The 27,387-nt window shown below is 53.0% G+C and overlaps 2 protein-coding genes across 3 annotated transcripts in view; one reads left to right on the top strand and one right to left on the bottom strand.

Annotated features, from left to right (window-relative positions):
* NOD2 (nucleotide binding oligomerization domain containing 2) overlaps window positions 1–7,771 on the bottom strand; it is a 35,594-nt gene extending 27,823 nt beyond the window's left edge. Inside the window, exons 1-2 of the mRNA XM_026494730.4 lie at window positions 7,675–7,771; window positions 1,053–1,519 (exon numbers count right to left, since the gene is read on the bottom strand). Of these exons, the coding sequence (XP_026350515.3) occupies window positions 1,053–1,511 (459 nt within the window). The 5' untranslated portion in view covers window positions 1,512–1,519; window positions 7,675–7,771. The remainder of the gene's footprint in view (window positions 1–1,052; window positions 1,520–7,674) is intronic.
* Window positions 7,772–7,906: 135 nt separating this feature from the next.
* Window positions 7,907–23,235, top strand: SNX20 (sorting nexin 20). Of its 2 annotated transcripts, XM_026494739.4 has the most exons (5): window positions 7,907–8,209; window positions 14,507–15,153; window positions 18,219–18,357; window positions 19,822–19,973; window positions 21,234–23,235. In XM_026494739.4, exons 2-5 carry the CDS (start codon window positions 14,734–14,736, stop codon window positions 21,900–21,902), a joined length of 1,380 nt encoding a protein of 459 aa, XP_026350524.1. In that variant the 5' UTR covers window positions 7,907–8,209; window positions 14,507–14,733; the 3' UTR covers window positions 21,903–23,235. The 2 variants fall into 2 exon arrangements, with proteins under 2 accessions (XP_026350524.1, XP_057170599.1); XM_057314616.1 differs by lacking the exons at window positions 7,907–8,209; window positions 14,507–15,153 and adding an exon at window positions 16,111–16,344.
* Window positions 23,236–27,387: the final 4,152 nt, after the last annotated feature.

The following is a 27,387-nucleotide window of genomic DNA, read 5'->3' as shown; positions in this document are numbered from 1 at the left end:
TTCTGGCCAACAGGTGCCTGGGTGGCTCCATCAGCTAAGCGTCCACCTTAGGCTCAGGTCATGATCTCGGGGTCCTGGGATCGAGCTCCATGACAGGCTCCCTGCTCAGAGGGGAAATCTGCTTCTCCCTCTCCCCCTGCCCCCCTCCACTTGTGCTCGCTCTCTCTCTTTCTCTCAAATAAATAAATATTTAAAAAAAAAAAAGATTCTGGCTGAATAAACGAATGTATAAATTAACAATGAATGAGCGAGTCAAGATACCAGGTCCAACACGGAACTTCCATGCCACCAAACCACTTTTCTGGGCATCAGTTCCCCAATATATAAGGTGGGATGTCAGTGACGGTTCTCTCTCTATCACAAGAGCCCTGAGGGTCGCTGTTTGGGGTAAAATGAATAAAGAGTTTCACAACTACCCAACAGACAGTTTTCTAGTCTCATGGCATGGCGTTTTCAGGGGGAGTTACACCCCAACTCTGAATGTCTAGGAGCTGAAGCAAGTTCGCATCAGAAATCCAATGTAGACACGTGAACAACATTGGTCCATAGTGTGCTAATTATTAACGATTAGTAATTAAATGTTAAATTATCTATTAAATACAATGTAATAATTAATTATGAAATAGAATAATGAATTTTGATGATCTGTTGAGCTATTAAGACAGCCAAAAAGCATACAAGTACAGAATATTATCGATAACACAACGAACGGCGGCCAACGGGAATGTTAACGAGTGGTTTCTTTGCGCTAGACACAAAGGGTTCAGAAGGGTTGCACGAGTCAAATCACTGACTTCTCCCGAGAACCTTATTGATGTTTCTCAGGTGAGGAGAAGAGACAGGGGAGACTAAGGAGGGAGAGTTTCCACAGAGAAGCCCCGAAGTCACAGAGAACAGGCCCTGAACGACTTTCACCTGCCTGGCGACCTTGTTAGGGGGAAGGCCAGCACCCCTGTCTCCCCACGGGGCTCACTCCCTAAAGACAGCTCCGTCCTGGTGACTAAGCACCCTTCTCCTGTGAATTCTGATTACCCAAGACAGAAGCGCCTTACCCGCTGGGAGGATGTGAAGATGGGCAGCCTGATTTCATCACATTCGTACTGGCTGATGAAACCGTGCTCCCACGCCAGATCCAGCACGCCCTCCACATGGCTGTAGAGTCTCCTGACGATGGCCGGCCGGTGACTCTGCAGGTCACGGGCTGGGTGGGGCGAGTGCGGGTCCCAGCAGCTGGAAAGCTCTGGAGCCTGGCAGTCGGTCTGGGCCTCCCGGACAGCTGCGACGAGCTGTTCACAGCCCCAAGTGCCCTTATTCCAGACAGTGTCCAGGAGGCGCCTGGCCAAGCGTGAGAGGGGCTGGCCCGGGAGGCTGAGGCCCTCGTAGTCTTCCCAGGAGAGGACTTCCCAGGAAAGCAGCCAGTCCAGGACGCTCTCGAAGCCCTCCAGGGACCCTGAGACCAGCAGCCCCACCAGCTGGCTCCTCTGAGCCTGGAAAGCGTCCTGTGTGCACATTTCATAACCTGGGGAGGAGAGTGAGGTCAGTGCAGGACTCCTTTGAAAGCAGGCAGGGGGCAGTGGGGGGGACGTCGCAACAAGTCAGCCCCACCCCAAGCCCGAGGAGGCCACGGGGGATCTACTGGGACATTACCCAATCCAACCTCCCCATTGTGCGGATAGACAGACTGAGGCCCAGAGAAGGCGAGAAATTGGCTCGAGGTCCCACAGAGAGTTTGAAGCAGCCAGGAGTTCAATCAAGGCTCCTGGTTTCCACATCTGCACTTCATCCTTGGCTCAAGAAGGCTTAATAAGTCTTGTGCTGACAGTCGGAGCGATGACTCCCAAGGGATCTGGAAATTATCTCCCTTTGAGACCTTAGGAGAGGGCTCTCCCCTGCTGGTTACTGCTCTCTCCAGCAGCAGCTGGTGTTTACCAAGCACATGCAAAGGGCTGCCAATCAGTCTAATGCTTCCACATGGGAACTCATTCAACCCTCCCAACTGCTCTGAATGGTGTTACAATCAGCCCAGATGAAGAAACCAAGGCACAGAGAGACCAAGTGACTTGTATAAGAGTTCCCAGCCAGATGCGGTGGAGCTGCGGTTTGAACCCAGGCAGTGTGATTCCAGAATGCATGCCCTTAATTCCCACATTTGGGTTCCCCGACAGGGGTCCCGAGCCCATGCCTGCTAGGGTAACCCACTTCGACCCCAGGGGGCAGACCAGAACATTGCTATAAAGATCTCAGCCCAGGCAAAGCAAAAATCAAAGTGCAGGGGCGCCTGGGTGGCTCAGTCATTAAGCATCTGCCTTCAGCCCAGGGCGTGATCCCACAGTTCTGGGATCGAGCCCCACATCAGGCTCCTCCGCTGGGAGCCTGCTTCTTCCTCTCCCACTCCCCCTGCTTGTGTTCCCTCTCTCGCTGGCTCTCTCTCTGTCAAATAAATAAATAAAAAATCTTAAAAAAAAAAAATCAAAGTGCATACGAAGTCATTTCAAAGCTCAGGAGAGCACGGACCCGTTGTCACCCCCTCCTTCCCAACTGCCCCCAGGCCCTCACTTAACTCCCACTCCCTCACCACCACACATTATACGCTGTCATCTCTATCAGTGGCTTACTCTGGGCTCAGCCTTCAAACTCTGGGCTCTGGGAATTTGAGGGGAATTGATCCTGGGAGGGTCCCCAAGCAGCAGAGAAAATCTCTCAGTGGGGTCCATTCCACGACTGCCACAGGGACCAGGGACGTGGACGGGTGCAGTGCCCAGAGAAAGTGAAAGCAAAAGGGAAAAAGAAGAGGAACACCTTCTTTTTACAAAATGGGGATATTCAGAGAGGCTCAAGGGAGCAGACGCCAAGGCGCTCGGAGATTTTGCATCTCTCCTATTTACTATTTATGTGTCTCTCCCCATTCTTGGCCTAAGGAGAAGCCCGGGTCTTACTCGTCCTGGCATCCCCAAGCTTGGCACAGGGCTGAGCCTCAGGGAGGCACGGTGGGAATGCTCATGAATCAAAAATCCACCGAGGAAGGGGAGGGCCTGGAACATTCTGTGCCTATCCTCATATACCAGCCAAGGGAAGTGAAAGCAGACATCTCCAACTCAGACTATTGCCAGCCCTCGGGAGGGAAGCCTTGGGCTGGCCAGATGAGGAGACAAGGGCAAGGCAAAGTCATCTGCATGTCTGGCAGCCTGTGAGGGCCTCCCCAACCCATAGGCCGCTCTAGGGCAGTTCTCTCTGGCCAAGTAGGCCTCCACCCTGTGCGCACTGCCAGGCAGAGGAGTCAGGAGGGTAGACATGGGGAGGGGGAAGAGGAGAGAACAGGACAAGTAAGAAGAGCCTTGGGCTTGGCCCTGGTGTGGCTCTCAGCTGCGGAAACCCCAGCCCCACTGCCACCTCAGCCAGGACCTGGGGGAAAGAAGCACCTGCCCCCTCCCTCTGGGAACAGCCCAAACATGGGGTGGGCACTCTCCCTCTGACCCCTAGCCTGGAGGGCAAGTGTGCAGCCAGGAATTAAAGACGTTGCAAAGTTATCATGAGACCAGGCAACGACTTCTCCTCTTACCGAGAGGATTTCTGAGGGTGGACAGGGCCCCGTCCTCTGCATCGGGAGAACCTAGGCCACACTATCCCCCTGCAAAGATCATTAGGCTTGGTGGAGCAGGCATGGCCTTGAGCAGAAACTCAAAGGCTGAGTAGCACGGGAGTGGCGGGTCTAGATTTACCTACAGACCCCACCTTCCCGGGGAAATCCCAAAAGGATGGTCTAGAAGCCAGAGTTGGCCAAGCCACCGTGCAGAACTAGGTAATTCTCATCGGTTCTGGTGTAAAACCCTGTGTACCCACCATGACCTGCACCGAGAGACCCACAGTTGTGCTCACCCACAAGGGGACAAGCTGGGAGTAAGCAGGGCCCTTCCCAAACACACCAAGTCTGGAGCAGCTGACAGATCCTTGAGCCACACAACCACCCAGCTAGTGACATCAGGGATCTGGGGACACACAGGAAGAAAGGCAGGCCTGAGCCCTAAGGGTTGATGCTCTGTCCCCCCGCCAGCAGCTGGAAAGTCCCAACTCTTCCCTGGCCTCCTTCCAGAAACCTCAGAGCAGGAAGAATCCCCAAGGACCCATTTGGTCGGACCCCTGTCTCTGAACTGGCATTGTCTTTTCTTACTGCAAACATCCAAGGGGAGCACCTGGCCTTGCCGCAGTCCTTGAACAACCAGCTCAGAAAGTTCTTCATCATGTCTAACTTAAGTTTCTCCTGCTTTAGCTTCAACTGGGAGTGAGAGAAAACAGATGGCCAATCATCCTCTATTTCATGAAATTTGTCCCTAAAACCCTGCTTCTTGCCCCCGTATCACCTGTTCAGACTTCCCCTCTTCAGTCTAACTAAATGAGTCTATCTCCACTGCTTTTCTTCTCTACTCGAGTTACTACAACTTGGGAGTCCTTAACAGTCGTTCCTTGAGGAAGGTGAGGTCCAGGTCAAGAAAGAGGCATGAGGGGCGCCTGGGTGGCACAACGGTTAAGCGTCTGCCTTCGGCTCAGGGCGTGATCCTGGCGTTATGGGATCGAGCCCCACATCAGGCTCCTCCGCTATGAGCCTGCTTCTTCCTCTCCCACTCCCCCTGCTTGTGTTCCGTCTCTCGCTGGCTGTCTCTATCTCTGTCGAATAAATAAATAAAATCTTTAAAAAAAAAAAAAGAGGCATGAAATGGAGTCAGGTGGGAAGGGCATCCCACGTGGGCGCCCCCTTACCCCTAAGCCCAGGCCCAGGCCCAAGCCTGACACTGCCTTCCTTCCCGAGACCACAGCCGGTGATGGTCTCTGGAGCTCTGAGCCAGCTGATTGGCTTAAGGGCCGAAATCTCAGCCCACTTGGCCCCCCAGTGGCCAGACGAGACAGGGAGGGAGGCCCAGGGACACTTGGCTTCTCAACTGTCCTCTCAGCTGGGGCCAAGCCTTCCCAGGGGGCACTGGACCCCTCCCCGCCCCTCCTGCGGCCCATCTTCCATTCCGCCGCCTTCCCTGAGCTTCTCTCTGGGAAGACCATTTCCCACGGGCACCCAGACTGCAGTGTCTCCAGCAGGAGAGTAGAGCCCTCTCTTCCTCTGGCAGCTCCAACCCCAATTCTCTGACGCCCTTCACAGCAGGACCCCTGTCTGTTGTCTGTACTTCGGTCCTCCATTTCTCCCCACCCATCCCCTCCAGGTGTGCCCCCTGGGACCCCCCCAGACTGTTCTTGTCTCAGCTGGGTTCTCAGCCCTGAGAGAGGCGCTATCAGAACGGCTCCCTCTCTCTTCTTGCAGCACTCTCCTCACTGCCGTCGGGGACACCCCAACTCTGACTTCTCCCAGCCCGCTGGCAGCTCCTTCTGTCTCCTTGGCTGGCTCCTGATGCTGGGAGCCCCAGAGCTCCCGGGTTGGGTCTCTTTCCTCCATACCACTCTCTCCCTAAATGAGCTCACCTGCTCTTATGGCTCTAAACACCAGCCCTGAATTTTATTTCCAGCTCCAACCCCCCCAACTAAACTTTTCCAACTCCCTACTGGGCATCTTCCCGTGGACGCCTAATGGGCATCTCAAACATAACAGGCACAGACCAGCACCCCAGCTCTTCCCCCTAAACAGCTCCCATTTCAGAAGATGGCAGCTCCAAGCTTCCGGACTCTCAGGCCAAAAACTTTCGAGTCATCCCTGACTCCACCTTTCGCTCACAGCCAAACCCTCCTGACCCCACCTTCACACTTTACCCCAAATCGGAAAATCTGATATTTTCCCACGGCCTCTCTGCCATGCGTACAAGCCCCTAGGGTCTCTCCCCAGAATGGCAACAGTGGTCCCATCACTGCTCTCCCTGCCAAACTTCCGCCCTCAGCCTGAGTCAGAGCAGGTAACTCCTCTCTTCGAAGCCCTCCAGGGGCTCTCACTGCATTCAGAGTAAAAGCCTTCACGGCCCAAGGCAATGGACCCCCACTTCCCCACCCTGTACCTCTCCGCACTCATCTCCTACTAACCCCCCACCAGCTCCTCACCCACCCTGCTCCAGCCACACAGACCTCCTCCTTGTTCCCAGAACAAGCTGGACCTGCTCCCATCAGGCATGCCTCTGCCTGAGGGCCTTTGCACATGCTCTGTGCTCTTCCCTCCACAGGCGCACTGTCCTTCCCCTCAAATATTCACATTGCTCACCCTTCACTTCCTTCAAGGCTTTGTTCGGTTGTCACCACCTCGGAGAGGCCCTTCCTGACTATGCTATGTAAAACTGCAATACCCAAGCCCAGCCCTCACCCCCCCTTGCCTGCTTTGTTTTTCCCCACAGCACTTTCCACTGCCTGCAGATCATACATGTACTTATCTAATTGCTGTCCTCTTTTCTAGAATACGAACTCCATTAAGGCAGGGAGTTTTGTCTGATTTTCCTTTTTTTTTTTTTTTTTTTTTTTTTTTGCTAGAGCCGTGTCTCACCCAATGTGTCGATAAAGATCATTTGAATGAATAAAAGAGTGAATTGACGCTGCATGGCTCCAGGAGGCAGAAGTGGAACGGAACATTGGAAATCTGCAAGCCATCGATTTTACTCAATGTAACGAGAGCTGCAGGACAGTGGACAGGCACCCCACATGTCATCATCACTGAGCATGCGCCGCGGAGGGATCCTGCACCAGGTGCGAGGTGAGTGCGTTAAATAGGGGTCCCGTCCAGCCTCAGAGCTCAAACTGGCAAAGGGGATCTGAGTAACCAACAAACTTAGGGCCAGAGCGATTGGGACAGGAGAGCAGAGGCAATGGGACTGTCACTTTGGTCTTCACCAAGGGGACAGGCAACATGGCAGACCAGAACAGCCCATGGGGAGACCAAGGCCACACGAGGAAGACGCCTACAGGCTCAGAAAGAGGGAGAGAAGCAAGACCGGACACACAGCCAGAGGTCCAGCTGTGGGAAGAAATTTGGGGAGGTTTTTTTGTTTGCTGGAAAGCAAGTAGGACCAGATGGCTGCTCCCAGACATGGGGACCAAAGGAGAGGGCAGAAGGCACCGAGGACGCCAGGCTGGGCGGGCCCTGCTGTGGGCCCCTGTGGGAAGGGTTGGCGATGAGAAGGCGTCTGCACACCCACCGAGGGAGGGAAGGAAGCAGGAGGCTCCCTAAGAGTTACAAGGCTACAGGCAGGGTTAGAGATCATCCAGGCACTTTCACCTATACCCTCCCATTCACGCGCAGGATGAAGACGGGGAAACTGAAGCCCAGAGACAGGAGGAGCCTCCACTGAGCATTGAGGAGGCTTCGTCTAAGAACTGAAATCTCATTACCCAGCGGCCAGCCCCGTGCCTCGGGACTTCTCATTCTGCAGGCTTTCCCTCCCCACCCGTCAGGAGAGCCATACACAGCGTCTCTCCAGACCTCAAAGCCTCAGGGGGCCCGGAAGTTCTGCTCCCGCTCCCAAGCCTCCTCATTCTCTGAAGCCGCTGCCCGCCAGGGGGCTCCGCTCCCTCGAGACACCCCCTTTCCTTCTACCTTCCATTCAGACCCCGGAACTCCCGAAGGGAAAACCAGGGCATCCCCTCCCCCAAGCCCGACGCCCGGGACGGCTCAAAAGCCAAGTGTCCGAGTCCCCGGGGCAGCTCCCCTCGGCGCCCAGCCCGTCCCCGCGCTCCCGTGCTGGGTAGAGGAGCACTCACCGCACAGTCACCTGCGCCCCAATTCTTCCTTGCGGTCTGGGCGCAAAATTCAAGGCTCCGACTCCAACTCCGGCTCCGCTCAGGCCCCGCCCCTTCTGTCCCGGAGCTCCGCCCCCGCGCTCTGCCCGCCCGCCCCGCACGGCGGGCCACACCCCTCCGGTCCGGGCGCCCCGCCCCGCGCTCTGCCCACCTACCCCGCGCTCGGGGCCGGCCGGGCGCCCCGCCCCGCCCCGCGCTGGGCCCACCCATCCTGCCCGACGGGGCAACCCCCTTCGTCCCCGTCCGGACGCCCCTCCCCGCGCCCACCCCTGGGCTGCCCAGAAGTCTCCCGACACTGGGCAGGAGGGCGAACAGGAACAGGCCTGGGCAGCCCGTCAACTGGACCCCGGCCAAGCGTGTCCCACTTAGCGAGCCACCTTTCTACTAGCGGGAACCAGAGGCCCGCTCCGGAGACAGACACGCCCCAGACATCCTGTGGAAGGAAAAGCTAGGAAAGCCGTGGGAGCCCGTATTAACGGACGCATTCTGACAACCAGTAAGTCCAGAGTCATCTAAGGCCTTAATATCGTGAACAGTGTCTTCCAGAGGGTGATGGGTTACATGTTAGGTGAGAGAGGACAGAGCGTTTAACGTTCCTCTTCCTTTTTCCTGCAAGCCTTCTGATTAAGTTGCAGCAAGCCCTCTCTGTTTGGAACTAATGGGGCTTGAGCCTCTCTCTCACACTGCCTGGTCTACTTGGCTCTGTGACAACGTCTAACTAGAATTTAACAGCGCTGTTTTGTTTCCATTAAACTAAATTTATTTTATTTCATGGTTTCCAATTCTTCCAAGCAAGTGACACTGGTTTTCCATTGAAGGTATTAAATAAAAACGTTCCTCTTAAAACACTCGTATTTGGAAATTTTCTCATGTAAAGCAAAATACCTGACATTTTTACACAGTGCTTATTATGTGCCAGGCTTTACCTACATGACCCAGTTAATCTCAGCTATGGGGTATTGGCTATCATTCTTTAAAATTTATAGATGAAGGAACTGAGGCACAGAAAGGTTAATTAACCTATCTAAGTAGGGACAGCAGAACCAAGGTTTGCCCCCAGGCATCCAGCACCAAAATTCTGGCTCTGACCACTACCCCGCACTGCCTCCAGGTAGATACCTGCATGGGTGACGTGCAGTGGCCTGGGTTGGGGAATGCGGAGTTAGAAGGACTGCCTCTACCCCAGGGAAATCATTCTAGATGGTGCGCACTTCTATCTACGGGAATGTTCACCACCCTCTTATCTCTAACAGTGAAAAGCCAGATAATATCAGATTACTTAAGAACCCTGGCAGAGCAACTGAACCTGCAACTGAACTGACTCATCTTCTTTCCTACCCCATGTCCCACCTGGGAGCATGTTTTCCAGCTTGACCTTCAAAATAGATTCAGAATGCAGCCACCACTTCTTACCATATCCACCATGACCACCTGGGTTCAAATCACCATCGTCTCTCCCCTGGGTTACGGCAAGAGCTCCCAGTCATTGTCCATGATTCCAGCTACAGTCTTTCTTCAACACAGCAGTTGCAGTGAGTTGGTTGGGGAAAAAAAAAAAAAGTGAAATTATATCACTCTTCTGCTGAAACCCTCCAATGAGTACCATCTCAGAGTAAAAACCAGTGGAGATCCTTACAATTGCTGTTTGCACCCAGGGCCCTCTCTGAAGAGGGCTCATTCATTCTGCTCCAGCCACACTGGTCTCCTGGCTGTTCCTGGAATATGCCAGGCCTACTGCCACTGCTGGGCCTTTGCATTTGCTGTTCCTTCTGCCTGGGATGCTTTTCCTCTAGAAATCTACATGGCTTCCTCCTTCACCTCTTTCAGGACTTTGCTTAAATGTGACTTTCTCAGTGAGGCCTTCCCTGACCAGCCTATGTACAATGGCAACCCCTCGCCCTGCATCCCTTTCCCTGCTTTATTTTGTATTTTTCTCGAGCGCCCTTATCTGTATACGACATCCTGTATATATTTCCTTTTTTACTGTCTTTGATGTTAGTCTCTCCTCCAGAAGAACATGAGCTGAAAGGTATTAGAAATCTTTCTGTCTTGGTCCCTGTCTTATCTCAGGCCTAGAACAGGATCTGGCATGCAATAAATATTTAAGTGAATGTATCAAAAATGATGCTACATTCTAATAACCAAGGAAAGGGGATGCTACTGTAGCCCACAAGAGTCAGAGCCTCATAAACATCATTTTGGGTGAAAGAACCCAAATGCAAAAGCATAATACTCTCTGATATCGTTTATATAAAGCTCACAAGCAGGAAAAACTAAGTTACAGTGATAGGAGCCAGGATAGAGGTTACAACGGGGGAAGAGGTTGGAGGCAGTGACCAGGATGGGGGATAAAGGGGATTTCTGGGGTGCCAGCAATGTTCTATTTTTTTTTTTATCTGAGTGGCGGTTACATGGGTGTGAATATCTTGTGAAAACTGATCAAGCTAGACACTTACGATATTTGCATTTTCCTTTACGCTTGTTGTATTTCAATAGAAATTTATTTTTAAAAGATACTACAAAGGTATTCTTTTTAGCATGGTGAGACACCATAATATATGGCTAAATTTAAAAAGTAGGTTGCTTTTCAACAGGATCGCCAAGACAAGTGAAAGGGGGAAAGTAGTCTTTTCAACAAATGGTGCTGGGAAAATCAGATAGCCACATGCACAAGAATGAATTTGGCCCCCTACTTCATATCTACAAAAATTAATTCCAAGTGGCTCAAAGACTAAACGGAAGAGCTAAAATAAAAAACTCTTAGAAGTAAATATAGGTGTGAATCTTCGTGACCTGTTCTGTCTCCGTACAACCATTGCAACACCCCCCCACCAGGCTGTGGCCCCAATTTAAAAATCCCACAGTATTGGGGCGCCTGGCTGGCTCAGTCCGAGGAGCATTGACTCTTGGTCATGAGTTCGAGCCCTACACTGAGTATAGAGATTACTAAAAAAAAAAATAAATGAACTTTAAAATTCCATAGTATTAAGCCCCTTTGAAGGGTTTTTTTTAAATAATTTTTTATAACAATATTAGATTCAGGTGTACAACATAATGACAGTGTTTGTATATATATTATGAAATGATACATTATGAATGAAACGATATATTATGAAATGACGGAAAGTCTAGTTATAGAACATAGTCAAAGAATTGTTTTTCTTGTGATGAGAACTTTTAAGATCTACTCTCTTAGCCACTTCCCAATATACGATACCGTATGATTAACAGCAGTCATCATGCTGCACTTTATATCCTCCTGACTTATTTATTTTATAACTGGAAGTTTGTACCTTTTGACCCCCGTCACTGATTTCACACACCCCCCCCCACCAATCCGTTCTCTGTGTCTATGAGCTTTTTTTCTTGTTAATTCCACATATAAGAGATGGCCCAGTGTTCGCCTGAGCTATTCCACGTAGTATGTGAAAGGTCCACCCATGTTGTTGCAAATAGCCACAGTTCATTCTTTTTTGTCACTGAATAATATTGCATCGCATCTAGATACCACATTTTCTTTACCCATCCATCCATCCATGCACACTTAGGTCATCTCCCGTTGTAAATACTGCTACAATGAACATGGGGGTGCAGCTCTTTTTTCAAATTGGTGTTTTCATTGTCTTTAGATAAATACCCGTAGTGTAATTGCTGGATCACATGGTAGCAGAAGCTTTGAGAGTTTTTTTTTTTTAAGATTTTATGTATTTATTTATTTGTTTATTTAGCGAGCACGTATGAACAGGGGGAGGGGCAGAAGGAGAGGGAGAGGGAGAATCTCAAGCCGACTCGGAGCTGAGTGCAGAGCCCGACACAGGGCTCGATCTCACGACCTTGAGATCATGACCTGAGCTGAAACCAAGAGTCGGATGCTCAACCGACTGAGCCACCCAGGCGCCCCAGAACCTTTGAGAATTTTAAAAGGTTTCTGTGTGTCCAACCAGCTGTGGAAAAACAAGATTGACACGACCAGATTTTGCATCACCTATGAACACCCCATGGACACCCCATCAGTTTGGGTTTTCTTTGCCACACTCCTGGAGACACACCTTTATCAAAGGTGGTATGTCAGTGCTCGAGTCTCAAGCTTGTCAGACACCCGGAGCGGGTGAGCGGTAATGGCCGGCATTCGGTTACTTGCCCAGTGGTGCTAGGAGGATCCTTCGTTTAGTCTCATGTTGCAATTAGGGAAAACAGATTCAGAGAGGGGCGGAGGCCTGCTGAGGTCACACAGTGAGTCATGGGTCCAATCGCCCCTTCTTTGCATGGACCCACTCACTCATGCATCGCACAATTGCCAAACCCCCACTGTGTGGCAGGCACTGGGAGAGGCCCTGGGGACAGAATGCTGACACAGGCAAAGTCCCTGTCTTCATGGCATTTGAGACTGGCAATAAACCAGTAAACAAAGAAGCAAAACAATGGTAGGTCTTAACAGAGGGGTCAGGGAGGGCCATGTCAAGGAAGGACAACCGAGCTGTCGGGTGAGCCAGTTGTGGAAAGTACCAAGAGAGGGCCGTTGCTGGCTGAAGGGACCGTGAGGACAGGCCCCGAGGCAGGCTGAGGCAGAGAGAGTAGTCTGGGCTGGCTGGCGTGTGGTAATGCTGGGAGTGGCACAGGGCGAGGTCAGGAAGCGAGCAAGTGGCAGGTCAGGAGGCCTCCAGCGGCAGGCCGGACTTACTTTGCCTGTGGGAGGAAGTCAATGAAAGCTCCAAGCTGTTTGAATTCTAGAAGAGACACCCAGACTCTGAGATGCCAGCATTTCCCTTTGGCTCCCACTCTTCAGGCTCTGGGGTCAGCCCGGCAGGGGGGGGACACCCAGTCTGTGCCCCACCCCCATGTCAGCCAGGCCTTGCCCGCTCTCCTCTACCACACACAGCTCTGTGCTGCACAGAAGAGCCGACACCTGGCAAGTGGCCGACCATGGCCCCTCTGGTCCAGCGAGGTCCTTTTCACACCAGCCAGACACCCCTGCGTGTTCGGGGGTTTCCAAAGAACACCTCCTGCACCCAGAAGAGGAAGCAGTAGCTTCCACACACCCCTCCCCCATTCGCTGGCTGCCGGGTGAGAGACTCGAAGACTCCAGGCCCAGGCAGATGGGAGAAGGACTTCCAGCCCTGCTCGAGAACAGAGCCAGGGTCCCCCCCAGCCATGCCAGGCCCTCTGCGGGGCCATGTGAGGCAGAGATGAGTAAGGTACGGCCCCTGCACACAGGCTCCCGGGCTAGCAGACCAGAGTCACACCGTTCAGGCTACTCCCCCTGAGCACCCCAGACCCTGACATATGCGGATAGCCTTTTAACAGCGATGGCACTGCTGAGCTGTGGGATTGGATGGCCATTTCAATACACAAGGCTGGTAGGTAAACATGGAGGGAAAAGCACTGAGCCTCCTACCTCACACCATACATGAAAATCTACTCCACGGGCACCAGAGAACCCAAATGAAAAAGGCAAGCTGGAAAGTGTTGAGAACAGCAGGAATTGCCAGCACCTTCTTCAGTGCTTGCTTGGGACCAGCACCGTTCCAAGTGCTTTGCACGTCGTAACTCAGCGGAAGCCTTTCAGTGGCTTGCAAAGCTGCTGCAGAAGCAACAAGAAGGAACAATAAAAGAGAAATCTCTCCATGGTTTTAAGGTATGACGTGGGCTGTGAAAGCCAAGGCTGACACGGTTGAATACTTAAAAGTTGGCAACTTCCATTCATCCAAAGATGCTATTTAGAGAATACGATGCAAACCACAGGATGGGAAAGAAGACCGAAAACCACACAGGCTCAAATGAATGCCTGAGAACACCTACAAACATGAAGAAAATAAGCAATGGGGGGGGGGGGGGCTCAGTCGTTTAAATGTCCACCTTGATTTCAGCTCGGGTCATGATCTCAGGGTTGTGAGATCGAGTCCCACGTGAGGCTCTGCACACAGCATGGAGCCTGCTTGACGTTCTCTCTCTTTCCCTCTCCCTGTGCCCCTCCCCCCCAATTAATTAATTAAATCTTTTTTAAAAAATGAGCAAAGGACTTGAACAGAGACTATAAGGATAGAAAATAAGCCCATGAAAAGATCCTCCACGTCACTCCTTATTAGGGAAATGCAACTTAAAACCATAACGAGACACCACTACACACCCACTAGAATGACTACAATAAAAAAACACTGACCACATCAAGTGTAGGTGGGGACACGGAGCACCTAGAACTCGCAGGCCCTGCGGCGGTGGGTGGGAGCACGAAGGGACAAAGCCACGGGGGAAACATTTGCCATAATCCAGCACAGTTGAAAGCTATTCAGCGATTCGTTCTCTAAAACGCACGGATTTCACCTTACATAAGCCTGTGCACTTGGATAAATGTGGAAGGGTCTTCCCAGCAGCACCGATCACAATGGCCCAAACTAGAAACAACCCAAATGTGTATCACAGACAAAAAAAAAAAAAAAAAAAAAATAGAAGAGGAGAAATAATGACGTATTCAGATAATGTATCGACACGACAAAAATGAAAAACTCCAGCTACACACACAAAAATTGATGAATCTTATACACAGAAATGTTGAACGAAGGAAGCAAGACGCCAAAGCGCACGAACACTATGGGTGGCTCAATTCATATAAAATTACAAAATAGGTAAAGTTAAGCTCTATTGTTTCAGGGTCTATTACAGGTCATACATATACAAAGAAGAGCAAAGACGTGACCGCAGTCAGAATTCGGACTGGGAGTGCCATTAAAGGGGAAGAGACACATGGTGGCCTTCTCCGGGGCTGACAAGCCTCTGTTTTTTTGTTTTGTCCCAGTCTCCTGCCCTCAAGGTCACAGATACTAGCGGCCATGAACCACATCACAGCCCAGAGGTCTGACTTTCCTAGTACTTTCTGTTGGGAGAGGTGGATGCGGTCTTGCCCAGAGAAAGGCATCAAGTGGAACTGTGAGTTGACCCCATGTCCCTTCCACATCAGGTACTGTCTCTGCATCCCACCAGCTCTGTGCTCCAAACCTCAGTTTCCCCACTTGTCAGTGGAGCATGAGGGCCCCCATCAGGCCTAGCTCAGAGGGGAGAATAATGAATGTTAAAGAGGGATGGGGGATACTGTTTGAATGCCAGAGATTATCTGGGACTCCGAGGAACACCCAGGCTAGCTGCAAGGCTGTGTGGGGCCCCACTGGATCCCTCAGAACTAGATCCTTCGGGGCTGGCCCTGCCTTGCCCCATCCGGCCCTGCCCCTGCCCTGTGGGGCCGCCTGTCAGTGGGATTCAATATGCTGTCTGTCATCAGCCAATGGGCTGGGGCACCGAGAGTGGGTCACACAGCCTATTTCCTGTTTTCAAACGGGGAACTTCGAAGCGGCTGCTCGCGGGCGCCTGGAGCAGAGTAGAGCTGAAGACGGCCATGTGATACACCTCCCGGACCCCTGGACCCACACAGGACCAGAGAGGCTTCAGGTCAGTGTTTGATCCCAGCCTCGGTGGGGCTCTGCCCCCGCCCCCCGTGGCCTGAGCCCTCTCCTCCTGTGGCCCTCCCTCAGTACCTGTTGGGGGCAGGGCAGGGTAGAGAAGAGTTGGTGACAGCCGCTATGTGTGGGGCTCTCCTTAGCTCGTTGGGGTAGAGCAGGAAGCAGCTAGCTGACCCTCCATCGCCTCAATTCTTTTGAGATACTTCTACGCCGCCTCTCAAGGCTGGGGAATAAGTCACCGCATCTGTGTTTCTCAAAAAGTGGTGCCAGGGAACCCCTGTGTCAGCATAGCCTCGGGGGATTTGTGCAAAATGCAGAATCCAGGGCCCATCCCCAGACCTGCTGGGTGGGACTCTCTGATGTCAAGAGCCAGGAAACCTGCTTGTTACAAGTTCCCAGCACCCCCATCCCTCTGGGAAGTTCCCAGATGTGACTGTGCCCACCCACTATCCAATGGAAAGTCCTCTTCAGCCCCCTCACGAAGGTAGCACGATGTAGCCATCTGAAGAAGGCCTGGCCATGGGGGGCAGCCGTCGGAGGAAGGCATGGTCCTCAGGGCCTGGGAAGGAAGGAGCAGAACGTCTGCACACACAGCTGGACGGAGAGGGGGCTGGGAAGCCACTCTGTCTCCTGGGCCAAGCACAGAATGGCCACCCAAGAGCACCAGCATTTGTAGGATCTTCACGTCGAATCTAGAAATCTTTGCTATACAGGGTATGGAGAGGGGAGAGAAGTACCCACAGAACCCCATGTGTGATCGCTTTTGGAGTGACAAGCTGTTTTCCCCCATTTCACAGGTGAGGAGACTGAGGTCTAGAGAGGAAGGGCAAGATGCCCAAAACTCCATGCATGCACCAATGCATGACTTTCTCCTTTCCACCCCCCTCATGGTGACTCCCAGCCCACCCTGTAAGAGAAAACATAAGGGAACTGGCTTTGGCTGCTGAATTTGAATATTTGCACTCAGCTTTCCCAGGTCTTTACTGTGCATCCAGCCACGTCTCACAGGGTCTCTGTGCCCTGCTTCTGACCTGGGAACAGGACAGCACAGCTGGGAGGGCTGTGACAACTGAGGCTCGCTGTCACCCATTCTACAGATGAGCAAACTGAGGCAGGGACATAGGAGTGCCCACAGGAAACATCGGGCTTCCAAGAACCCTGGCCATCCAGAGTCCATTAGGTAAGAGAGCATTACAGAACACTCACCACCTTGCCTGGGCATCTACCAGGATATAGAGAACCCATCCCCCACCACGCAGTCTTGTCGGCAGGACAAAGCTTGCAGCCACATTTCTCAGGTAGGGACATTGAGGCCTGGAGATACCAAATAACTTGCATACAGACCCACGATTGGTCAGGATAGAAGGCCTGACTCCTTAAGGGGAGAAGCAGCAAAGGAGGTGTGCAGGCTTTAGCGGGCTCACGTGTGTGCAGTCCTGGGCCAGCCATGCCCTTGCTCTGTGCCTCAGTTTCCCACCTATATAAAGTAAGGTTGGATGGAGAGTCCAAGAGGGACACGCACTGGGCAACGGCACAGAACCACCTGGAGAATGGCCCAGGGGTCCTTTCAGCTGAGCCAGCAAGAGCTGCCCCCCGAAGGAGGCACCCTGGCCCCAGCTGACCTCAGCTCTCCCCAGGCCAGGTCTGTCCAGGGGTCCCCTCAGGCCTGGAGTCGGGATGGACTCGGTCACGCTCAGGGACAGAGCTGGGACTCTTACAGCAGCAGTCATCCCACCCCCTCTAGGCCACAGTCAACAGAAGGGTTCAGACACGGGGCTGGGAATGCAGTCTCCCAGGCTGATGAGAGTTCGAGTCCCAGCTCTGCCCTGTGTGTCCCTTGCAGCTTCCTCAGATCTGGCAAAGAAGGTGAGGTCACTTCTGATTTCAGACTTCTGTGCCAAAGGGGTGTCCCAGCCACTCGCTCCATCTGAGCTGATATTCGTATCATCCTGTTGCTAATTTGTCTCAGACGTGTTAAATTCTATTCCAATTTACACCTTCATTTAGAGTCCCTGATTTTCAAATATTTCTCCAAGTATTATCACGTGTCCAATATCAATCGCGGGCACTATTATACAGCGCCTGGTAGGTGTGGAGCGCTGAGCAGGGTCTCCCCCACTTAACCCTCATGCCAGCCTCGTGAAGGCAGATTCCGTTCTTACCCCCATTTTATGAGAAACTGAGGCACAGAGAATTGCGGGCACCAGGTCCTCTCGTTCACGGATCCGGGTCACAGACAGAGTTACTGCATACACTAGGCTCCGGCACTCCTGCTAGCTGCCCTCCCCCTGGCCCGGAGGAGGGTTCCACCTGCGTCCTGCGTGTGTCACCTACTAGCCTCCGGATCGTGGGCAGCTCCAAGTCTTGGTTCCTTTACCAAAAGAGGGAGGTAAGACTCCTTCGGAGCACAGAGTCAGTGAAGTGAGCAAGTGGGTGTTGAGGGCAGGGCGTACGAACTGACCCGTCACAGATGTTCGGCTTTGCTTGTGGGGCAGGCTCACCAGCTACGTCACCTGGAGCTAAACCTCAGTTTCCTCTTCTGTCATTGGGAGTCACGAAAGATTGTTGTGGGTGTGAAATAAGTGGAGGTGAAGAACCCAGGTGCCTATGAAGTGCGTTCCACAGGTAATCAGTAAGTGTGTGCTTAGAGAGGGGGAGAGAGATGAGGAGGCTACATCCCCGGACCCCTACTTTGGGCACTGAGGTTTTATTGACACGTGGAACTTCAATGGAGTTTTGGGGCGTTCTTCAGGACAAGCCGGCATCTTTCTCCCAAGTAACCCCGAAAGCCACTACCTTGGCTTGCAATCACTGCATGTAAGATTCAGAGAACTTGGTCAGAGAAGCATTGTAACAATCAGAGAAGGCCTTGGAGTGATCAGTCCAGCAAAGGGGCAGCAGACCCAAGCCTCGCATGTGGCAGCTGGACAGACCGCTAGGTGAGCAGTGGAGGGCTCAGCCATGGGGACTATGACCCAGAGCCTAGCACCCCAGGACCCACCAGGAACCCCAATGTGAGTGGGAACTCACTGTTGTCTCTTGTTCCCCCGGCAGCCTTGGAGCATGGCAAGCCCCGAGCACCCCGGGAGCCCTGGATGGACGGGACCCAAAGCCAAGTGCATGGCGCGGACCAAGCAGGAAGCATCAGCCGATGGCCAAGACCACCCATGTCCAGGACCTGAAGGGCACTTAGGTGGGCTTGGGGCTTGGTCAGAGATAGAGGTTTGAAGACATCCGAAATCCAAACATTGGGTACTTCAACGGGTGCCATGGGACAGGGGGCAGCTTTCTCAACTTGGCACAAGAATTTGGTGCCTGTTGTTTTTCTGGGAGATGGTCCCAGGAACCATAGCAGGAGGAACCACATCGAGGAAAGGATCAAGGAAAGGAAGGGCAGGAAGCCAATATAAGCTGTTGATGACTGCTGCAGGCAGCTGGGCTCAGTCCCAGCTGGGGTCCTCTGCAAGAGGATGGAACATATCTCAGAGTTGTCCCACCCAGGAGGCAAGGAGGCCAGGCTACTACCCACCAGCCCACTAGTCCCATCCTTCATCCGCCAAGGGAAGCTTCAGAACAGGCTGCTTTAGCTTAAGAAAGCTCCCAGTGTGACAGCCGTAGATGCTTCCAGTAGGAAGCCAGTGGGACATTTCAGAGCAGTGAGTGCCAAGCAGCACGGCCGGGCACTGACAGTGTCCACCGTAGGGCCATCTCCTGGAGCACATTTATTTACTCATTCATGCAGTCCTTCAATATGTGCCTCTGAAACGCCTGCCTTGTCCTTGGCCCCTGGGAAAGAGGAACCAATCCAACAGTGCTGGCCCTCAAGTTTGGTGGGGAAACAGATCTGTAAAATAATAATCCGAGATGTCACAAAAAAGGTTGTAGGGACAAGGTGGGAGGCTCCTACGCTAATACGAGGGGACAGTCGAAGTGACATATGCCCTGGGTCTTGAAGGACACCGTGGAGAAAGGCCCTGGGGCCCCATATCCCTTGAAATAAAACGCACAATGATCGGGGCATTTCGGTGGCGAAGGATTCAGATCTTGCCAGAGATGATTAGCATGGCGCCAGGCGCACATGAGGTCTAAGAAACAGTGAGTTTTCCAGGTAGGGAAACAGGAGGGTTGCATTTGAGGCAGAAGGAGTAGCACGTGCAGGCAAAAGCAGGGAATGTGGCAAAGGAGATGCGAGAGAGGGGAGGGGCCCACCAGGCTGAGCCTGGAGCGCAACAGCCTCACTAGCTCCCTCCGCTGGTCGCTGATGAGTGCGCCCAGCCCCCCAGGACGACGACACCGCGTCAGTGCAGCAGGGGGTACAGAAAGGGACAAGCCACCATCCCTGCACATTGTCAGGAGCATGGGTCTCACAGAGGCCAATCTGCAGGCCGGAAGCGAATGGTGCAACACACACGTGTTGATTTCGCAATGGAGAAACCAGCTAGGGGACGCGGGGCTATTTCGGGTTGCCAGTGGTGGGTGGGATGGATGCTGCTGGGTTTGGGGCGCAGGAGTCTGGGTGGGCGGTGCCGGGGAGGGGATAGGCACGGCTCTTCCAGATTCGGGCTTCCCATCCCGGACAGACCCAGCCATCTCCCCAGACCCTTGTCCCCAAAGCGCACTGACCTGGTGCACGTGCTGACGGGTGCCGTCCCTCCAGACGCGCACGAGAGCCCCAGCCCCAACTCCAGCATGACCACCGCGGAGCTGCAGGAGTACTGGCGGAAGGAGAAGCGCTGCTGGCGGCGGGTCAAGCTGCTCTTTGAGGTCGCGTCTGCACGCATCGAGGACAGAAAAGTCTCCAAGTTTGTGGTAAGCTGAGATCAGGCAGGGAGGGCGAGCCTTTCGCCACTTCATTCCCAGCCCTGGGCAAGTCGGTGGGGCCTCAACTTGCCCCATTATGAAATGGGCGGATGCAGTTTGACTGACAGAGTTCTAACGGAGACAATGGTCAAAAAGCAAGATTTTGTGCTGGGCATTGTGTTAAGCACTGTGAGAATTGGAGACGAGTGAGTCACGGCCCCTGATCCTGAGAAGGGACTAGCTCAGATCAATTCCATTCCAGCCAGAACTAGCCATCTGTGTCCCTTCCCCACAGTTTTTGACATCCCCAATCATTTGTATTATTATTAATAATTGTATGTTGCATAAAATCGTGATCGGTAATAATAATTAGCCTCTTTTTCTTTAAATCGGATCGCTTTTTAAAAACATGAAATCAAAATCTTTCAAAGGGAAACCAGTATCACATAGCATAAAGAAAAGGTAATCCTAAAAGTAAATTCAGGGAAAGCTAAGTGCTGTCTTTAGAGGCTAGCTGGTTGCCCCATGGCTGGTGGCAAGCTCTGGGTTTAGGGGCTGCTCTCTTCATTAAACTGGGATTTGAGGCTGTGTCAGTGGCCGTCATGTTGAACACAGCCCCCTCATGGTTGCAGGGCATTCACTCATTCCATCCTCACCCAGTGAGGGAGGTACTATTACTACCCCCATTTCGTGGATGGGAAAACTGAGGCCACTCGTGGTTCAAGGACCTACCTAAGACCACACAGCTAGGCCGCAGAGGACTGGAATGATAACCCAAGGAGCCTGTGCCCTTCATCAGTATTCTCTAACTGAAAGAGAACTGAAAAGCAATCATTTCTTTGCCATAGAACGTCACCGCCAGCCTACCGCCCAAAACCACCTCTCAACGTGTGGCTTGCTCGGGAAACACAGATCGAACCCAAACTCCCCGGTTCAGGAGCCCGAGGCCCAGTTTTGACGATGGAAAGGCTGGAACACCCCGAGGCCCCCCGCGCCACCTGCCCCGGGGCTCCCAGTTCCACCAGACGCCTCCGTGCTGCAGTGTTTGTTATTCTCAGGTGGCCTCTTGTCTCCAATCGCTTTTCTAGCTCAGCAGATGCTGATGGCAATTGGCAACAGAATTGCATAGAACCAGAACCCATTTTCGGGGTCTGCTTTAAATGATCATCACCATTATTTTTATTTGCCAGGGCTCAGTCTGTCAGTGAAAACCTCCCATTAGGATGTAGTCAAATGCGCTCTCTCTCTCTCTCTCTCTGTGCACCACAGATGTACCAAATTGTCGTCATCCAGACAGGGAGTTTTGACAGCAACAAAGCCGTGCTGGAGCGGCGCTATTCAGACTTTGAGACGCTCCAGAAAAACCTCCTCAAGACGTTCAGGGAAGAGATCGAAGACATCGCCTTCCCCAAGAAGCACCTGATGGGCAACTTCACCGAGGAGATGATCTCGGAGCGCAAGCTGGCCTTCAAGGAGTACCTGAGCCTGCTGTATGCCATCCGCTGCGTGCGGCGCTCCCGCGAGTTCATCGACTTCCTCACGCGCCCCGAGCTCCGCGAGGCGTTCGGCTGCCTGCGCGGGGGGCAGTACGGCCGCGCCCTGGACATCCTGGTGCGCGTGGTGCCCCTGCAGGAGAAGCTCACGGCCCACTGCCCGGTGATGGTGGTCCCGGCGCTGTGCGCCATGCTCGTGTGCCACCGCGACCTGGAGCGCCCCGCCGAGGCCTACGCGGCCGGGGAGCGGGCGCTCCAGTGCCTGCAGGCCCGGGAGGGCCACCGCTACTACGCTCCGCTGCTGGATGCTATGATCCGCCTGGCCTACGCGCTGGGCAAGGACTTCGTGTCGCTGCAGGAGAAGCTGCAGGAGAGCCAGCTCCGCAAGCCCAGCCCCTGGTGCTTCACGCTCAAGGAGCTCACCGTCCGGGAATATCTGTACTGAGCCCCTCCGGTGGCCGGGCTGGAGACTGCGGATCACTGCGGCGGCTCGGGGGCTGTTTGGGCGATTCGTGTTCAGTAGGGAGGCGCCACCTGGGGCTCTAACTTGGTGGGTGACTTGGACAAGCCCCTCCTCCGATCCTCCATGTCCCCATCTGCGTGGATCAGAGGTGTTCCCCCCCCCCCCGGGGTCCTCGGAAGCTTCTGCTTGTGTTCTGGGTCCCTTTGATGGCAGCCTCACCTCATCTCGAAACCACAAACCCAGCTGCCAAAACACGGGAGAGTAAGATCCAGCTTTCTGATGCTTTTGTGGGTCGCTGGAGGGGAGGTTTACATTGCACGCCATGGACAGAACTTAACCCACTCCTGTCTTTCCTCTCTGCTCCTCCTCCCTCAAGACTGCCTGCAAAGATCCCCACCATGATCCTAACTATTCTAGCTCTTCCCTCTTAGCCTGTAGGCCTGGCTCAGCAAAACTAAAGCTCACCGCTGGCTCCTCGAGGCCAGCTTCATCCCTGGGATGGGGTGTGTGTCACCCTCTCAAGGGTGGTAGGACACCGGGCTAGAACATCATCCTATCATATGATTTCGTGAAACAAGGCATTTTTAGGAAGGGAAGTTGCCAACAATTCTCTGGTTAGGATGCTATAACTCATTGTCCAGGTGGGTTTTCAATCATAAGGCACGTGGCCCTTGATGAGGCTCTCTGAGTTATGTAGACATAGCCCCAAAGGGAGGTGGGGGGCGGTAACCAGTGGGGCCTCTGGGCAGAACAGAGATTGGATGCTTAACACCGCCCCATTTGAGGGACAAAGTTCTTGGAAACTTTCTGATGAGTTGGGATGCCCTGGACCAAAGTCCGCTGTCAGGAAAAGACACCAGGAGCCCAGAGTGGAGGGGAGCCTGGACCTATAACCTAGGTTCAACACCGGGCCTGAAGCTGATGGTCCTGGCTGGTTCAGGGCAGTATGTGTTTGAGGCTAGAAGTCCCTGAAGACCTAAACCATCTGGCTGAGCTTATCAGAGTGAAATAAAGAGCCAAGTAACTTGGCATCTTCCTGTGGGGCATTAGTTTGACCCGCGCAGGGATCCGGCTCAGCAGAGCGATCGCTGTAGCAGTGAACGGGCCTGCACCAAACTGCACCAGAATGTGTTCAACAGCGACACCGTGTGGCAGCAGCTGGAGTGGCCCAATCAGGCAAGAAACAGCCTGACACCCAGGGGCAAAGAAAGACTCCCACCTCTCGGTTTACTCCGGGGGAAGGACACTTTGAATGGTTGGACCTCTTGAAAATCCGGGCATACAGAAAATTAAAGTGTTCAGTGGAAAAATAAAAGGCTGTGACTCTATTTGCAGTGGCAAAGAAGACCTTCCTGATTGTGTAAGTCATTTCATCAAACGTAAAATGCCATTGACTCTCAGGTGCCCCATATAGTCACTCAGAAGGAAAAAAATGCCCAACACGGGAAGTTGAATAGGAGTTTCCAGCAAGAAGCTGGGAGAGCAAAGAGGTCGCTCCCCATGTAAGGGTCAACGTGGAAGAAACCAGCTTCAGAGAAAGGGACAATCAGGAAATGTGGGAATCAAATTTGGCACGAGGTGGGGGGTGGGAGTGTCCTCCCCAAATTTGAACTGCAAGGTTTGGGGTCTGAACACACACAGTATGGTGCACGATACCTTAAACACAGAGGGCGTGGTAAGGTGGGCTCCGATGCAGGTGTCCCAGGTAACTGGCCCCTGAAAAGAGGTTCTCTCTAAGAGGAGTCAACACGGATTCAGGCCGGCGGGGAGTGTAAGTGCCATTGACTTCAGAGGCACGACAATGTGGGATGGGGGGACGTGTGCCTTAAAATCACATAGATGTGGGAGATATGTGTGTAGTATAGAGAGAAGTTTTTAAAAAGCCTGTAACATGGGATAGAAGGAACCCACAAGATCATAAGCCCCGCCTGTCTTCTCCCTGCCCAGGCCTCCTCCCATCCACAGGCCCTCGCCCAGGACCCAGGGAGCTCTGGGTGGGAGCACCATGCCAGCCTCGCCCACACCCAGGAACCCCATTCTGGGCACTTCAGGCCCTAAGCCCGAGAAGGCTTGTTCCCATGAAGGCCTCCTGTCGTCTGGGATCAGGTTACCTGGTGAGCCCCTGTGCCTGGGATGCGTGTATCTTGCCTTACCCCACACCAGGATGGGAGGACGGCCCTGCCAGAGGCTGCCTGTGCGTGAAAACCCAGAGCTCCCCAGCACTTTCGGAGCCCGGCCTGGGCTTTCCTCATCACTGCCGGTCCAGCTCTGCTCAGGAGATACTCTTGTCCCATCTCACCGATGAGGACACAGACTCCCTGACCAGTGAAGTGACTTGCCCAAGGTCCCACAGCTCACAATGGGTAGAGCAGGAAATTAAACTCAGGCCAGTGTGACTCCCATCCTGTGCCTTTCCCACTGAGCCCGACTTTGGAGGGGTGAGGGGAGAGGAGGCGGTAGGGATGTGTCCCTACTCCTCTCATCCTTAAGGGCCCTTAAAGATCATTTATTTACTCATCTCTGTTTCTAGATGGGAAACAGGCCTGGAGAAGGAACTCCCTCAAGGTCACATGGGAGACAGAGACAGCTCCAGGACAGACCTGGGGTGTCCACATCCAAGGCACACAGTCTGGCAGGCAGGGCGGACAGAATGATCTGGGGCTGGAATTCCAAGAGGCCATTGGGAGTCACCCAGCCAGACCTGGGGGCACAGGGTCAGTCTGGAGCCTTGGGCCAGGGCCGGCTAGCCAAGAGTCTCAGTTCAGGGTGGGCTCTGGGTGTTCCCTTGGCTGTAACCCTGCCCCCCACTCCAGCTGCAAAACCAGTTGCAATCCCACCTGCTGGTGGGGGAGGGGTGCTTGCTCCGGAGCTCTCCAGATGCTTCCTGTCCCTTCTGCAGCAACTCAGCGAAGTGCTGCCTTCCCAGCATCCTCCCGCTCAGCAACACGCCCCCTCCCCTCGGGGGCCCCACAATGCAGCCACCTGTTCTATCATCCACTTGCCATTTTCCTTTCAGCAGTCCCCCTTACGCTTATGTAAATTTCTGTGAAAAAGACACTTCCGATTACCGCTCTAAATGGAAAATCAGAATCACTTGCTATAATTAGAAAAGTAGCTCTAAAAATCAACACAGAGAAACCTATAACCGTTAGTACACCTCACAGGCCTTTGTCTGCGACAGGCCTTAAATGTGAGGCTTCCAGAGGTTCTCTGTTAAAAGAGACAGAGAGACAGGTGTTAGGGACCTGTCGTCACCAAGTTGAAACTTGTCTTTGATTTACTCAGAAGGACTGGAAAATACTGCAAGAGCAAAGAAGTTTCTGACCACGTGGACTGGATCATTCGATGCGGTCTGTGCATTACCCCCTACCATCTGGGTCTTGCTCCCCTGCTGCTGGACCCATGGCCCTGGTCCCCCACCCCCAGCCCTGTGTCCAGCCCTGCTGGCTCTCCAGCTCCTCAGTCGTGGGCCTGGTTTTGACTTTGGTTGACATCCACGGCTTTCTTTTTTTTTTTTTTTCTTTCTTTTTTTAAGATTTTATTTATTTATTTGACACAGAGAGAGCACAAGCAGGGGGAGCAGCAGAGGGAGAGGGAGAAATAGGCTCTCCTCTAAGCAGGGAGCCTGATGTGGGACTCGATCCCAGGACCCCGGGATCATGACCTGAGCTGAAGGCAGACACTTCACTGACTGAGCCACCCAGGCGCCCCCAACATCCTCAGCTTTCAACACCCCACTTGGGAGGTGATACTTGGGCTCCAGCTCCTGGCTTCATGATTTCAGGTCAGAGCCCCCCAGTTGGAAGGAATATTCTAGCTCGGTCAAAACCTGAACATGCAATATGTCCTCTGGTTGGTGTCACTGCACCCGTGGTATGAGCAATACTGCTCCCCAAAGAGGCCCTACACAGAGCCCTGCCCTCATGGTCCGCACCCAGAATAGGCTCTTGCCAGCCTCATCCATCTACCTGTGTGTATTCTCATTTTCTCCCTAAATAGTGATTGACGACACTCCCACTATTTTGCCAGACCTGCCAAGAGCTGGGGACACAGGGGTAAACGGCACAGCCCCAGTGCTGACCTCACCGAGGTGGGAAGGGAGTCACTCACAGAGCAAACAGAAGCTGAGACAAAATAGTCTCCCTCAGCCAGGTAGTCAGGGAGGGGTTCTCGGAGGAGGAGGTGTTTAAGGGAGCCACAGGGAAGGCTAGGGAAGCGGCCACTGTAACATGGGAGGAGAGAATTTAAGGCAAAAGGAAAGCAGAACACCCCCCCCCCCCCGAGGCAGGGGCCTCCTCCATCCCTGGAGACCCTTATTTGAGGCCTGGGGCCCAGAAAGGGGGCGGGCCCAGGATGCCCCTTCCCCGATGTGCCAGGCTGGCGGTGCCCACTGTGAGGAAGGGTTCCAAGTGCTGCCAAACACGCCTGGCAAGCCGCATGGGTGCCGTCATCTGTCTCCAGTGACTCGCTCGTTGCAAAATGAGCGAGCTGGGGGCTTGTGTTTAGGGAGCACAGACCCTTTTGGTTACAAGCAACAGAAACCCAGGGGAGGAATTTATTATCAGAAAACTCTAGGAATAGACAAGCTTCAAGCCAAGTTGGATCCAAAGAATCAAACCTTGTCATCTGGTCTCTAACTTTCACTTTCTGTCTTTCTGCGTTCTGCTTCCCTGCTTTGCCTCTTTCTCTCGACAAGCTCTCCTCCTGGTGACAAGACGGCTGTAGCAACACCAGGCTCCTAGGCTCCCTTCTCGGCAACCCCAATGTCTCCCCCTCCAGGACCTTGTGAAGCCCCTCGTCTGCAGGATATATACCAAACACCCCCACGTCCTTTCCTAGGGGGCCAGGCAGGGTGGATCCAGCCCCCCAGTGCGGCGACCACAGTGAGCTTGCCCAGGCTTCAACAGAAATAAGTCTTAACATATTGTTTTTTAAGCTGCTTTTCAAATTTTAAAATAGACTTTGTGGTTGTTGTTTTTTGTTTGTTTGTTTGTTTTTTGTTTTTAAGATCGGTTTTCAGTTCACAGCAAAGTTGAGTGGAAGGTATGGAGATTTCCCACATAGCCGCTGTCCTCGCACACGCACAGCCTCCCCCACGATCACATCCTTCACCAGTGTGATACATTTGTTACAATCGATGAACCCTCACGGACATGTCATTAGCATCCAAAGTCCATCGTTTCCATTAGGGTTCACTCTTGGTGTTGCGCTTTCTATGGGTTTGGACGAATGTAATCCCCGCTGACATGTATCCACCATCGTAGTATCATACCGTGTACAATAAAATTCAAGTATGATTAGAGTATGATTAAATTTTATTTATATATCATGAGCACTTTCTTATAATACATAACATTTTCCATGTTACTCTTAATTTATTTTAACTGCCTTGTAATGTTCCACATTTTCCTCGTTACAGGCAACACTGCAGCTAACGCCTAGATCCAGTGTCTTTTTGTATTTGTAC

The sequence above is a fragment of the Ursus arctos genome, unplaced genomic scaffold (genome assembly GCF_023065955.2).
Source record: "Ursus arctos isolate Adak ecotype North America unplaced genomic scaffold, UrsArc2.0 scaffold_19, whole genome shotgun sequence".
NCBI lineage: Eukaryota > Metazoa > Chordata > Mammalia > Carnivora > Ursidae > Ursus > Ursus arctos.
The sequence above is the reverse complement of the archived record's forward strand: the minus strand, read 5'-3'. Positions and strand labels throughout refer to the sequence as shown.

What these genes read in the sequence shown, in the direction of transcription:
- SNX20 (XM_026494739.4), top strand. Translation starts at nt 14,734, where the DNA reads ATGAGGGCCCCCATCAGGCCTAGCTCAGAGGGGAGAATAATGAATGTT. An exon ending in CAGGACCAGAGAGGCTTCAG is followed by an intron (nt 15,154 to 18,218) that starts GTCAGTGTTTGA and finishes TTCCCCCGGCAG; the next exon opens with CCTTGGAGCATGGCAAGCCC. An exon ending in GAAAAGTCTCCAAGTTTGTG is followed by an intron (nt 19,974 to 21,233) that starts GTAAGCTGAGAT and finishes TGTGCACCACAG; the next exon opens with ATGTACCAAATTGTCGTCAT.